At 38.1% G+C, this 14,239-nt stretch overlaps 1 protein-coding gene across 5 annotated transcripts in view; it reads left to right on the forward strand.

The window, feature by feature from the left end:
- The window catches only part of LEKR1 (leucine, glutamate and lysine rich 1), a 63,580-nt gene that overhangs the window by 18,075 nt on the left and 31,266 nt on the right, over positions 1-14,239 (forward strand). For all 5 annotated transcript variants that reach the window (XM_075031269.1, XM_075031270.1, XM_075031273.1 and 2 more), the window contains 3 exons: positions 5,692-5,811; positions 6,462-6,637; positions 9,997-10,182. In XM_075031269.1, the coding sequence (XP_074887370.1) occupies positions 5,692-5,811; positions 6,462-6,637; positions 9,997-10,182 (482 nt within the window). The remainder of the gene's footprint in view (positions 1-5,691; positions 5,812-6,461; positions 6,638-9,996; positions 10,183-14,239) is intronic.

Raw genomic sequence — 14,239 nt, forward strand, 5'->3', positions numbered from 1 at the left:
GACCATGGCTGCATTCTGAAGGATTCTCTAGTAAAGGGAAGAGGTGAGTGTGGGATGGATGAAGGTCACTTGCTGCTCTAGATCACTGGGCTCTGTGGATTTGGTGGTCAGGGAGCCCCTCATCAGAGGGAAGATACAGAAAAAGAGATTTCATGTTTCGTAAGAAATAAGTAGTGAAAAGATGGGTTTACGTGATTGTGACTGTTGTAGAATTCAGAGGAAAAATTTAGTTTCTGTTTGCATTCAAGGATGTAATAATGTATGTAACAGAGTTGGCTTCACCAGCAAGACACTTGTCCAGTTGAAAAAAATATAAACACACAAAATATATTTGTATTATGTTAGGGAAACGCAATGTATTGTCTTATTGCATATAATTATACGGTCTCTACTGTACCTGCAAAGTCTAGAAACTAGGAAAAATTCTGCTTGGGAATTATACTCAAACATACACTTTGGGAAACTTCTATTTGAATTTGCTGGTGCAAATTTGTAGTATAAGTAAAAAGTCACCTATAAATTTGCCTTGGCACCATTTCTTTTTTTATGCATTCATCAAATTACTCATGACTGTAATCTCATTTTAACTGAATCAGTGTAACTCCACTGAGTTCTAAGAAGTTATTCCTGAGTTACACTGCTCTGACAGTACTGAGTATGACTGCTATGACTGAAATTATGTGAACTTTAATTACTGTAGATGAAGTTGAGAGCTGGATTGGTAGCTCTGGGAAATTAGATCTTGAGTTTCTTCAAAGATAAATTTTGAAGTGCTTGTGACAAGGCAGTCATCTTTCTATCATTGTTTTTCAGACCTGTTCCAGAGGTTTACCTTTGCTGAAGCAAAAATTATCCAGGCTGTCTTCATAATACATCTTATATTTCTGCTGAGATAATAAAGATAGATAAAAATTAATGCAAGATTTGAAAACACTGTCAGCCTACATGAGACTTGATAGAGACCTTCACAAAGAGCCTCTTGACTGGTTGTCAGAGATAATTTTAATTTGCTGTCAAATTGGACCGTATGCTAACCTGCAATCAAGAGGTGAATGATTCTGCAGTGGCACATGAAAACTATTAAATAGTCTTAACTTGAATAGTCTGTGCTGAACAGAATATTAAAAGAAAACCCAATTATGAAGAAGTTTGTGGATGATGCCAAATTTATGAATGAATACTCAGCTTCTTCATAGGGATGCACACTTACTTGTCTATTGGAAGGATTGCAACGTGCTGAAATGAAAATGAGCAACTCCTGGCTCTGAGCAGGTCCTAGAGTTTCATGGAGCTGAAAACACTGTAGTGAAACTTTTTTCATTGACAGTGTGTTCCAGCCTCCTCTGTGCATACTGTCTCTGCTGACTCCGGGCAAGTAGGGATGCAGTTGCTCATTCAGGCTTAAATGGGTCCTACTGGGACTTGTAAGGGGGCTATGTGTATCGTGTAATCTGCAAAGGTTATTTCTTCTGATCTTAACTTCTCTGAAACGCAATGTCTTAAATTCGAACAAACATGGCAATTGCTCTTGTCGTTACTTTTAAGACAATGAGTATATTTGTTGGCAAGAATCCCTTGCAACTACTTCTTTATTTTCTCATGCTATTCTTTTCGTTGTCAGCACTAGTAGTTAACATGTTATAATTGAGCTCCCACTCTGGGCAGGCTTTCTCCTGTATTCACTAAGAAAGTATGGTGGCTGCAAAGATAGGATGATAATTTTCACAGTTCGTGTGAACTATAGGACAGAGGGCGAGATCAGTATGTTCTCACGATTCTCTTGTAATGCCAGCATTTAGTGATCCATTGAACTTTTTCTTTTGTGCTAAATATCACTAAAATAACATGTTTATTTTTCTTCCTTCTTATGGTGATGGTAGTAGGCAGAGTGCAGCTGTCTTGCCTTGTCCACCTCTTCTTTGTGTGTGAATGACCAGAACATACTGATAATGTCCCTTTGCACTCTGAGGCTGCAGTTCTGTGCTAACCTCATTATATCAGATCTCTGGAATGGAAAGAGGAAGAAAATTTGCAAGTTATTTGTAAGTTTCTTTTTTAAACCAAAAGATCTTCAAATACTGCCCATTCTGGAATGAGTAAGAGTAGAAAATGAGCATCCAGTTTTCCATGGATCCCGAAGTTTTGATTTGGTATTGTTCCATGATAAATCACTGGTTTTTTTCCTCAAGGTGTAGTTAACAGAATATATCATCTGCAAAAATAGATTTGAATGTAACTGTTACGGGGATGGACATTTCCTCATTAGTCAGTGACACCAATCTGATTCTGCTCCCAAATGCAATCAAACAGATTTTATTTTCTCCCCTCCTGCCCTCCGCCTGCAAGAAATTTACAGGTAGGTATGGGTAAATTTTCCTAGCAAGGTAATACCAGAAATTTCTTCAATTTTTTTAAAAGTTTTTTTTGTTTGTTTGGTTGGTTGGTTTTTTTTTTTAGTCATCACAGTTGAGCCCTATCAAGTGGCTTTTTAACTACCAGATGTTCAGTTTTGGTTTTGGCAGAGCTCTACAGGCCCAAGTTCCTTTATCAGGGCTCATATTTTTTTAAATTTGCTTTTTGGTGCAAATGTGTTATAGATGATCTAACTGATAACAGAATTAATGTACATGAATATTATGACTTATTTTTTATAATATTTTTTACTGTAAATCATTCTCATTTTCTTTTGCTTTTTAAAGTTGAAGCAAAGGCTGATATAATGTTTCTGCCATTCTTTTGGTTTTGTAAAATATTTGTTGATTTCAAATATTATTTACTTGTGACAATGAGTTGCCAGTAGGCAAATAGATCATATACTCTGCAGTAGTAAGTGTTGAAAGCTTACAAAGGGACTGGTTTTTAACAGTTGCATATCATTGTAGTTGTACTTTTGGGGATAGAAGACTATATTAGAATGGTTACCTACAGCTAACAGAAAAGAAAAAAGTTGTACTGTAAACTGGTAGTGATGTGCTGCTGTGTGGTATTCTTTCTGCACATGTAACACAGGAAGGGAATTGGATTCAACTGTCTATTATTCCCGTACCATTCCATTCTTTTAATTACAATTGTGGGAATAAGTCCCGAGTTGTTGAAAGAACAGTGTTTAAAATGTATTTATTTACACTATGATAGCTGTGCTTGAAAAATAAACAGGTTCAGAACCTCTGCTATAATGAAGGAGTTCAAAAGGTGAATTTAAGAGGCAAAGAAGAACTTGCAGGTCAGCTGTCTGTTCCTTTGAACTGGGCGGCTGTGCTTGCTGTGGGTTAGAGTCCAGCACGAAGGTGGGTTGTATCCTGAGCGGGCGGGAGACCAGTGCGTGCAACTGGGCACAGCTGTACAGTGATGGAGAACTCCCTGTGCTTCCTGTGGCCGCCCTCCTCCTCCTCTCCTGTGAGCAGGCGATGGTGGTAAAAAGAAATACTGGTCAGTTCTCCTGTGTCTTATCATGAGGCTGGTTTGGTTTGGTTTTTTTTTCCAAAATACATGTACAAAACTTGAAGCAGTTAAAATGAGGAGATTGTTTGGATGTTAGCAAATGCACTGAACGGCCACCCTGAGCAGGCGGCATCTCCGTGTGCTTCCAGGTGCCAGCAGGAATCCTGCCTGACCTCGGCCTCTGCTACACCTGGGGTGGGAATGGGCCGAGCCGGCTGCGGAGCAGGCAGCCTGCCTGCCAACTGCGAGAGTGGGAAATCCCATAAATGAGGGAAGCCCCAGGTGGATCAGCCTCATCTGATGAGGTGTCTGGTTTCGTTCCCCCTTTTTCTGGGTGGGAAGCGGTGTGGAGACAGAGAGAAGCCCCTGCGAGCGGCGGTGCCCCTTCTCCCCGCCTGTGGGATGCTACTCTGTGGTTGAGGCAGGGGCTGCTTAAGCAGTACTGTCTGCTGGCTGTAAAACAAGCTGTTAGTCTGCAGTGGTGAAAGAATGGGTTTTTTTCCCACTTTATCCTTATTATACATCTTGAGTTGAATATTCTTTTACATAACCATGAGAACGTATCATCTGTTTCTGATCACTTTTCCCCCAGCACAGATATTCTACTTCTGCAGTGTCATAATCTCATTTGAATAAGCATAGTTGAAGCACAGATGTGACAAACGTTAATTTGCATTTTTAATAGGAGGGAGGTTACACAATGTATTTGTGAGTCCTGATAACAGTAAGCTTTTCTTTCCCAGTCACAGATTTAGGATCTTTTTTGGTGTCAGGTCTGAAGTAAAATGCTGAACACTGTCACCCGCACTGTAATTTAAAAAACTAGTGTGTGCTGTTGTGATGAAGCACCCTGGAAGACCAAGGAGGAGGAAGCCCGAAAAAACTTTTCAATCTATTCAAGGCAAATACTTACAGAGGGTGTTGTGACAGTGTCTCCTTCAATCCCCTCTGTAAGATGATTGCTTGCAGCCGTCCCGAGGGGTGTTAGGAGAGGGAGGGGAACCCGAGAAGAGCTGAGACTCTGGCAGGAGCCCAGCACCCAGCGAGGATTTGTCAGGTAGAGCCACCAAATCACATCCTTCCCACCCCGTCTTGTGGTCAACAGGGTTCTGCGCCCAAAATATGTTGGGTGGGTTTTTTTTCTGAAAGGAAGCGGGGGAAGTACAGAAAATAAATGTGTGTTTTCTCTGGCATGTTGTGGGTCAGGCTGGGAACATGGAAACCTAGCTCTAGTCCAGAACTTCCTGCCCTCTCCTTAAGTCTTCCTTAAGAAAAATGTAGGAAAATAATCTTACTAACTTGACATTTTTGATTGTTTTGATGCTAATGTCATTGCCTGAGTACATAGAAGTAACATCTGGTGGAAACATTTTTTGTGAAAAGTTTCTCTTTAGCTCTTTAAAATGCCATTGTCAAGCAACGGAGACCTAAATTCCAGCTGGTGTAAAAATAACAGATAGGAATATATTTTACTTGTGTATTTTTTTTTATTATCATTTGCTGAGTACCATTAGTTAATTCAGCAATGCAGAAGTACGGTTCCATGATCATGAGTGTGAAACCGAGGGCAAAGGGAAGCAAGAGTGACTAATTGGGGTTCATCTTCTGCAAACATCTGAAATTAAGTAATAGGTAAACAATCTGAATAGAAAAAAAATTTATGGTAACAGTAACCAAATATTTAGTATTTGCTGTTGGTTGACTTAAGAGAATTTCCCCTTCAGCTTAGATGAGCTTTCTATTACCCTTCCCTGCACATCCTTGCAGTTGTGCATAGAACCTACGCCACTCATTGTGGTACTTTGCATTACCCTGCTGGGACAAGGTACCTACCTTTTGGGTATTGCAGCCCGTAAGCTGCATACCCAAGTTGAACTTTAAACTGAGATTTTCATAATGGCACATGGTTTTTTGGAGGATGAATGAGTTCTGTGTTGCATCTGTGAATGAACACTGGATTCTTAAGATATTTATATAGCATTGCCTATGAGCTGATATTGGACATATACATTTCCACATTGTTTTACAAATGCATTATGATTATTATTTTGAAAGAGTTGCTCAAGTGGCTCATGCAGTGGCCAGAAGATAAACTCTCTCCATTTGGAGATCTGACACCTCAGTCTGAAATGTGTGGTTATCATCTTTGAAAAGACTTTCAGCATGTTTTTGATTTAAAGCTGAAACAACAGTTAGAGGTGGGGTAGTAGTGCAAATAATACTTTCTGATTATTTTATTTACATCTATAGAATAAAAACCCTAACGATGGAACTTAAAACCAAGCAAGATGAATTTAAAAAAGTGAAAGAAGATTTGCGGTATTTCCAAGAGGAAAAGGAAGCTGCCTATAAGCAATCACAAGTGCTCAGGTAAGAACCCAAAAAGAAATGCCGACGTGCCTCCTGTGAACGTGTACAATGAGTCAAGAGGATTCAGTGGAGATGCAGGCACAGGCAGGGAGAATACTGTGAGTGAGAAGAGTGTTTATAACCATCCCAGTGTGTCTCAATTTTCCAGAATATAGCGAGATGCTGTAGTGTTAGCAAATGTAACCAGAAAATATCACTGCTGGTTGCTGATGTTATTAGCAACAGGATAAGTTCTTCACAAATGTAAAAGCATTAATTAACACTTAAAAGCAAGTGTGTACCACTTGCTTGTAATGCATTGGAAATATAGTATTTCTTACGTATATTGTTTATAAAGAGTCAACATAAGCTTGGACATAGTCATTTAAACATGATTACTCTGATTTCTCAATAAAAAGTGATTGTACAATTGTCTGTGCAGTTTTCTTCATTTATACACATAAGTTCTAAATCAACATTTAGAAGGGAGAAACTTACTATAATGATATTCAATATGCAGCCTATTTCATACACTAAATTATTGTAACCCAATATAGTATAAATTATCATATAACAGAAAAGTAGTTGTCAAGTTTACTTTAGTTCAAGTTTACTAATAGTATGTTATCATTTAAAAAATGTACTTCTGGTATTACTTTTCTGTCTTGCAGAAATACATTGGAACACCATTGCTCAACTCTGAACAAGGCTGTCTCACTGTTCCCTTTTATTAGAAGTGAACTAGACAGTATTAAAGAAGTCATCGCCAGTAACCTGGAGAACTGGGCCGCCATGAAAGAAGAAATTTTTCTACAAATAAAAACTGTTAGCAAAGAAGCTTTGACAGGTAAATCATCTTGCAAAGATTTTGGGCAAGGTAAAGTATTTTTTGGTGGTTGAGTGTAGCACAGTGAATTAGAAGGTAAAATTAATTAGATAATTTCTAATTCTGACATTAACTTGTCCAGATCCAAAGTATTAGAAGACCCTACCTACTGCTGTGGCATTATGTGAACCGAGTTGAACTTGGTCCAGTTCCTATTGGATTAGTGTGCTGGACCAATTGTTCAGTTAGCCAAGTCAGACTGAAATGGAAGTAATATAAATACTTACCATGATTTGAAACATAAATAATATACTTAAAGTGAGTATACGGATATGATTGCAACATAAAGACCTGGAGATATTTTAATTTGCCTTGTGTCTCCTATCGCCAGTTTTTCGCACATGCTTGCAGACACGCGCGACGCTATATGGCACTGGTATAATATCCTTTTGTGGAGCTGCTTGAGGGTCCTGCAGTGCCGCCTCCCCATCGCGTGGGCAGGCTGCACCTCTTTCCTTGGCCAACCTGCTGGTATACCCGCTGGGTTGCCTTGAATACATGAGCCGCTGCATGTGAGCAAACCTGCACCCAACATGGAGCAATTACCCCATCCTTCCGTTTCTGAATAAGAACAAGTAATACCCAAATACAGCTGTCTTTATCTGAGGGGTCTTTGAGATTGAAAGGGGCGTGGAGCAGCCCATGGGCTGAGAATAATTCACTTGGCCCACAGCCTGCTTCCGGCTCAAACAAGGGCAGCCTTCAGGAAGAGAGAAGCTGGGATCAAGTCACAACTGATGGCTTGTTCGTGAAGGTCATGCCCAGCCCTCAGGCTGGCGGTCAGACTCGAAAACTCAGATTTATCCTTGAATACCATTTTTGCTCTGCCTCAGTTAAGAGATTAGTTTTGCTGAAAAAGTGTGCAGTAGTGTAATTACACACTGTAACATCCAGAACATCCAAACAGGCAGCTGTTGCAGCTTTAATGGCCTTTGGACGTAATTTTCATATATGTATTCCTCTTCTTATAGTTTTCCAGCGTGCTCTGTGTGTATGAGTTGATGAGCTGCTGTTTGCTCTGGAGGTTAGTTTTATTAGGGTTATTAGGTAGCAAAGAAGTACGTGAGCTGATATCATGCTTTCTGTCCTTGTGAGGAGGAATCTAAGGGCATGGTGGGTGATGTGCATCTCCCAAATCACTCTGCTCGTGAAACCGTGTGAACTCCAGTGCAAATTGACAGCTTAAGTGAAACCTGCATGTGCAGATTATCTCAGAAAATATGTAGTTTCATTTTAAATGACAGCTCCCCAGTAGCCTATGCTTCCTGTGAAATTAGAAGTAATTTTTAACATTTTCAATGATTGCTTTGTTCAGACTGGGAAGAAATAAGTGGGACAGCTGTGCCACAGGAGCGAGTAGGCACGCGTCCCCCTGAGACAGCGCCTGGGTCTGAACAGAGAGCTCTGAGCCCGAGCAGCAGAGAGCCCAGAAGGGAGGGCTCTTGCCTGTTGAAGATGAGCGTGACCGGAAAAAATCACTCTTTAGTATTCAGTTTTTGTAAGAACAATTAATTTAAATGTCAGTGTCAATATCAAGCATTTTGAATCATGACTTCATCTCCTAATTAGACTGAGTATTGTATGTCCCTAAAGATTCCTCTCTTCCTGTGCTCATTCTCTGCCTACTTCTAGCTAATAAAGGGAATATGAGCATGAATTTCTGCAGACATCGTGAGGTTCAGAGATTCGTAATATTTTAAGGCTTCTTTTCTGGAGTATCCCTTGTTTTATTTGTGGTAATACTGCAAATATATAGAATATCTGTATGGAAGCAGAAGTGCAGCCTTTCACATTCTTTTAATAATTATACATACAATTATACGTGCAGTATATCCCTGACTGTATTCAATAGATCCCACTGAGAATAGTGCCACACTGTGAATATTACATACATCCTTAAATCTAGCTTTCTAAATCAAAACCGTTTAGTCACACATAATTATTTTTTTTGGCATGAGAGTGCCATTCAAAAGCTTTTATGTTCTGTTTTATGAGCTGTTCATTATTAACATAGGGGTAACATGTTAATATATAGGGGGGGTGTGTTTATTTTAACTTACTGTTTTTGCAACAAGATTTTCAGGACTTGTTTTCCATTCAGATTTTGAGAAGAAAAATGCTACACAAGGTGCTACTCTTTATGCCTAGACAAGTTTGCTTGGTTAGTTTGAAAACAGCTTAAAAGCCATCGTATATATACATTATTTAGGCTTGGTTAATTAATGGCAAGTAGAAAGAAGTATAAGAACTTAAAATCTTTTGGTATTTACATTATTAAGTCTAACAGTAAATTGATTTAAGTGTGGAGTAGCTGGGAAAGATTGTAGATAATGAAAATATGTGTACCACAGAATATAAAATTTGCATGTGGGCAGCATATGAAACATATGTAATAGCTGACTTGACAATAGAATTAGGCTCATCTAACTTGAACGTTGTCATTATTAATGTAAATAAAAGTGACATAACTTCTTTGGACAACTGAACATATAGGGCTGTAGTTGGAGAAGGTGTAGAAAAGAATTGCAACTACTTTTGGAAATGTTCAAATGCACTCATCAAGGATAACGGAACTCAGAAGAAAATTATGAAAATGTAGGAGACCCACTATACCTCACCCATGATTTACTTATTTACCTTGCAGTAAAAACTACCTGGGAAACTTCCTTGGGACTGCTGCTCTTCCGCATTGAAGAGCTGATGAGAGAGAGAGTGACAAAGCCTGTCTTTTATATAATGAAGATGCACTTTGTGATTACTTTAACAGCAGTAGTCGTCTAAGGAGTGAGAAAATAAAATGTAATACACATGCCCAAATATCTTCTGAACCAAAAGTTTCAAACTGAGCTTTAGCAGAGGCTAACCCCCTTGATATCTTCTCAGATTAATTTCAAAATGAGTCTGCAATTGTTTTTGTGTGTCAACAATGGTTTGTGTATCTTCTTAAGATAAAAGGCTTGGATTCAGATATTTCTGTCATCGATCGTTATTTCATTTGGAATATATACATGTATTTTAATTTAATTTTTGGATCATAGAGGAAATACATATTATTGCTTAGAAAAAAATTTGTATTATTTGTCAATAATACGTGTTTGGCTAAGTACAAGTTATCTGTGTAAAAAGATATTGCACAAAGTGCTTCTTTTGGCTCTCTACATTCTCAGCAGAAGTGTTGCTAATGTATGTGGCTTACACTGACCCATACCTAAATTGGGCTTACAGAATGCTGAAGTTCCGAGGTTGTAAATCAGGTGTAATGATTTTAGTGAAGAAGGTATATTTGAAAACAGTCTATATGATTTTTTTTTCCTCCTCAGAAATACCCAAATTGAATCAAAGATTAGCAAAATCCCAGAGAGAGAATGAATGCCTCCAAGAAAAGGTAAAACATCTGACGTTGGTGGCTGACACAGTTGAGCTGAAAACTCAACAGCTTCAAACTTCACTTCAGCAAGGGAATGAGCTACAAAGTAGGTGCCGTGAACTACAAAAGGAAACATTAGGTAAGAGAATTTTGACGTTTGAAGCAAACTTCCAAGTAAAATGAAATGCAAAAAAAATTTTTTAAGAGCACCAAAGTTGTGGCTGTTACTTTGAAAGCACTCAACAGCCCAACTCAGGCCCTAATAAAATGTGAATGTTGTGCAGTCAGAAAGACAGTATGTCATTCTGAGGAGTCTGTTACCCTGCTGGGAACATGAGTCAGCTGAGTGTGTGTGGGGGGGAAATGAAGGAAGGGAGGAAAACAACGAAGATGCTGGTAACACAATTATGCTATTACTTGTCAATCTTATGTAAAACATCAGGGAGAAGGCTCTGAGATTAATTTTAAAAGAAATGCTCTCAATTTGAGTGGAAGGCCAGGAAGGTTTTTTGGCTTTCAGCAAACAGAACTGAAAACTAGGTCAGGCTAAGCCAGTCTCTTCTCTCATAGATTCATTAAACTTGAGACTGTCTAGTGATTTGCCCTTGATAGCATGTCTCAAGAATCTAGAGAGTCCTCTTGAAAACTGTAAGAGTAGTGATAGCACTTGAAATTATAATATCTGGTGAGCTCTGTTGAGACAATATCTCATTACAAAAAGATTATTTATATTAATATCTCTTGAATGTCTTTTCTTTTTAAAGCAGTATTGCATTCATAGTGCTGGCTTAGAGACATTTTAAGACCTTGAAAACATACAGAGGTTGTGCTGTTCCGGGCACAGTTTTGAGTCATCAAATTGGCACAGCAATTACCATGCTGCCTTATGCACAGTATGTAATGTCAGATTTAAAGCAGTAGGTCTCAGTGCTAGTCACGATGAAGGAATTTCACTGATCCTTCAATACCAGTGGTAATATCAAATGTGAGACTGCAAAGCAGGAGACTGCAGATACCATCCAATGAGTTACCAACCCGTGTTTCTGAGATCAGTCTTTATTTTTGTCACTGTATAACAATACTGTTAGGAAAGCTCCAGCAGTGATGTGTTTGAATGGTAGAAATGAACAGATAACTCTACATTGTTTTCCAGACAGTGTCCTTATAAGAAATAGACTTAGTATGTCTGTCTTTCCGTGGTATTTATTAAAAAAACTAACTTTAAATGAATGCAAAATCAGTTAGATTTTGCTCTGACAAGATTCTTCTATGGAGTATTCACAGCATCCACTTTTGTCTCCCCCCCCCTTGGGGAGCTGCTAAGTGTTCCATTATCTCAAAAACTTGCCCATGACATTTTTTGCTAGGCTTATTGATTGTAGTTACCTCTTGGTACTTAGTCATCTGTTCAGAGTAAACTCTGACAGGCAAGATTTGGGGAGATGGTTGCCTTCGAAGTGTTTAGCTGTCAGTCATTAGCCACAGTATCTCATTCTGAACCTGAGTAAATGGAAAGAAGTGAATCAATTCTATTTAGATTTCCTTTTTCAAGACAATCTTGAACACACTGTTGGACAGTGAAATTTTTACCTTTTTGTTTGGCTTGTATGTAAAATCACTGGGAGAGATATTTTAGGAGATGTGAAATAAAATGCTGGTAGTACATAAATGGTATCTGTTGTGTTGATTTTTTGCAGGAAAAGTAAACAATCTCAGAATTATATGTATATTACATATATATAATATGTATTATATGTCTGAGACAAGTGCCTGGGTAAAAAAAAGGCAAAATCCCAAATAAGATAACGTCACTAGAAAAGACAAAACTTAAGGAATTAACTAGTTGCACTGGTTAACTAAATCACGTTGCTTGTCCCAAGAGCATCAGGTTGCCTGTGACTCCTCATGTTTTACTTGAAACTTGTTTGGAAAAGATGCTAAAAATGCATTCATTTCTTTTGAAAAGACAAGTATGTTTCTCCTCCATTAAGAGATTAATGTTTTATCCAAATAATCTGTGTACATGTATAACTGCCAGGTTTGACTATTACAATGCCACAGTCCAAAATTTGGAAATTATATTCTTTAGAATATTCTGTGTGTTTTGTTTCTTAACATTCACTTTCTGTCTTCACTTATGCTGAAGTAACCTTAGAGATTGAGCTGAGAGGCTCTTACTGTACTAGAAATTGCTCAAGCGGATGGTATCGCTTAAAAGAAGATAGCCAAGGTGACTGGCTCAAAAAGAGCATGAGCGCCGCAGATCCTGCGATAAAACCTGCACCAATGATTTATTGCAGTTGATTAAGCTTTCCTTTCTTGCTAGTAGAGTAGCACTTACAGGAAGAAAGTTTGGTCTTTAGTGTGGTCTTGTGCCATGCGAAGAAAACTGTCTGAAAGTTCATTTGTACAACCACCTGGATATTCTACTACAAGTGCTGATAATTGCAATGATTTACATGTTACTTTGTCACAGATACTCTGTTCAGAATCCATGCACCGTTTTGGTACATGCTTCTTATGTGCTTATGTAGTGTGATGTTTTGGTCACACTGTTGTATTTTTGAAGCAGCAGTGGACGTAAAATGCTCGTTTTCCCCTAATATTTGGCTTTCTTCTGTGTTCAATATGACCAGAAAATCTATTTCCACTTTCTTTTTAGGAACATCTTATCTTCTATCTTTGTATAAATAGACAGAAGCAGTGATAAGTCATAAGCAGTTAGATCACTTATTATTTACCTTTCTCTAGAAATCTGAGCTTCTGCAATTTCAAAATGGGTCTACCACCTGCCTGCCCTGAGGAAAATATAATTAAATTTGACATGCATTTTTTTAGGTGGAAAAATTAGTCAAAATAATCTCAGTGCAAAAATAGCTCCTTCTCAAGTATACTGTGACATTTCATTTCTGTTGAAAAGTGTTTTAATTTTTTTTATATGAAATAAAAAACTTGTAGGTGACACAAGTTAAATTGTCAGTGCTGGTGTGCAGACTGTGTTGTAGTTCTCAGGAACAGTCCTTTGTACAATTTCCAGCACTGTAGATTTTACTTTTTATAAGGTGCCATGTTCAGTATAACTTGGATCATTTTGCACATTACTGAGTTAAATTTTTCTGGTGAGGTGGCTGTATGTGGGCATGTGAAGCTGTCTGTGAATTCAGCAGTAGTTCACAGGCATTCTTGGGAGCTGGAATGTTGGCACTTGCTGCTGTTGTAGAAAGTCTAAAGTCCATTTAATTTGGTATCCTTGTCCTCACTGCTGAAAAACACAACATGATTCAAAGGAAGGAGCAGGAACTCTAGAACAGCAATTGTAGGATAATTTATCTTCCTTACGTGTCTCATCTTGATCTAAGAGGGCCTTGAGCTTAATAACACAATCTTTTAATCTTTGAAATATGTGGTTTAGTATCATTACATAAGATATTTGTATTGTTACATTTATGCTGATATGGAAACTACCCTTAGTTAGAGTTCCCTTTTTGGTTTTGTAAAGCTGTTTACTTCAGAGGTTCCTGTAAACAGTGAGTTCATAGTTTGTTCATGTGCATTGTAAAATACACTTTATTTTTGAGTTTTGCCCAGCTCTAACTCCATGGAGAATTGCCTTGTTCTTAGAAGACCAGAGAAAGATGCTTGCAGTCTGTTATTAATATTTTTTTTTAAAGATTACTTGGTGCGTTATATATTTTTGTGGTGCTTGCATGGCTTTCTGGCTCTTCTCAAAATCTAAATTTACTTCCTTAAGTTGGATGTTGCATCAGATCATCACATCAAGCAGTTAGTTATATTTAGGTTCTAATTTCTTGCCTTTAATTGATATGCATAATTTAGGGAAATAACTGTAGGATATATATGAGTACCACATCATGAGCAGGTTCCGGCTAGCTCGCATTGAGCATCTCTACTTTTCGTGCTGAAAAAATCTGAGCTTACAAAGTGGTGCCTGGTCTAAAGGCCCTATTCCAGTCGGTGGATCATCATGGTTTTTTTGAAGTATTGCTGTATAAGAAAACCAAGATTGCTCAACATTTCCTATAAGATGATCACTGTTTTCAGTGGCTTAGAATATTACCAGACTTAACCAATCAATGATTTTTCAATATTAATTCCAGTAGAAATAGCCATAGCTTTCACAAGCGTGGGGTGGCTGGAAAAGTAATTGGATTTTACGTTCAAATCTTATGCTGCAA

The sequence above is a fragment of the Buteo buteo genome, chromosome 7, assembly GCF_964188355.1.
Source record: "Buteo buteo chromosome 7, bButBut1.hap1.1, whole genome shotgun sequence".
Taxonomy (NCBI): domain Eukaryota; kingdom Metazoa; phylum Chordata; class Aves; order Accipitriformes; family Accipitridae; genus Buteo; species Buteo buteo.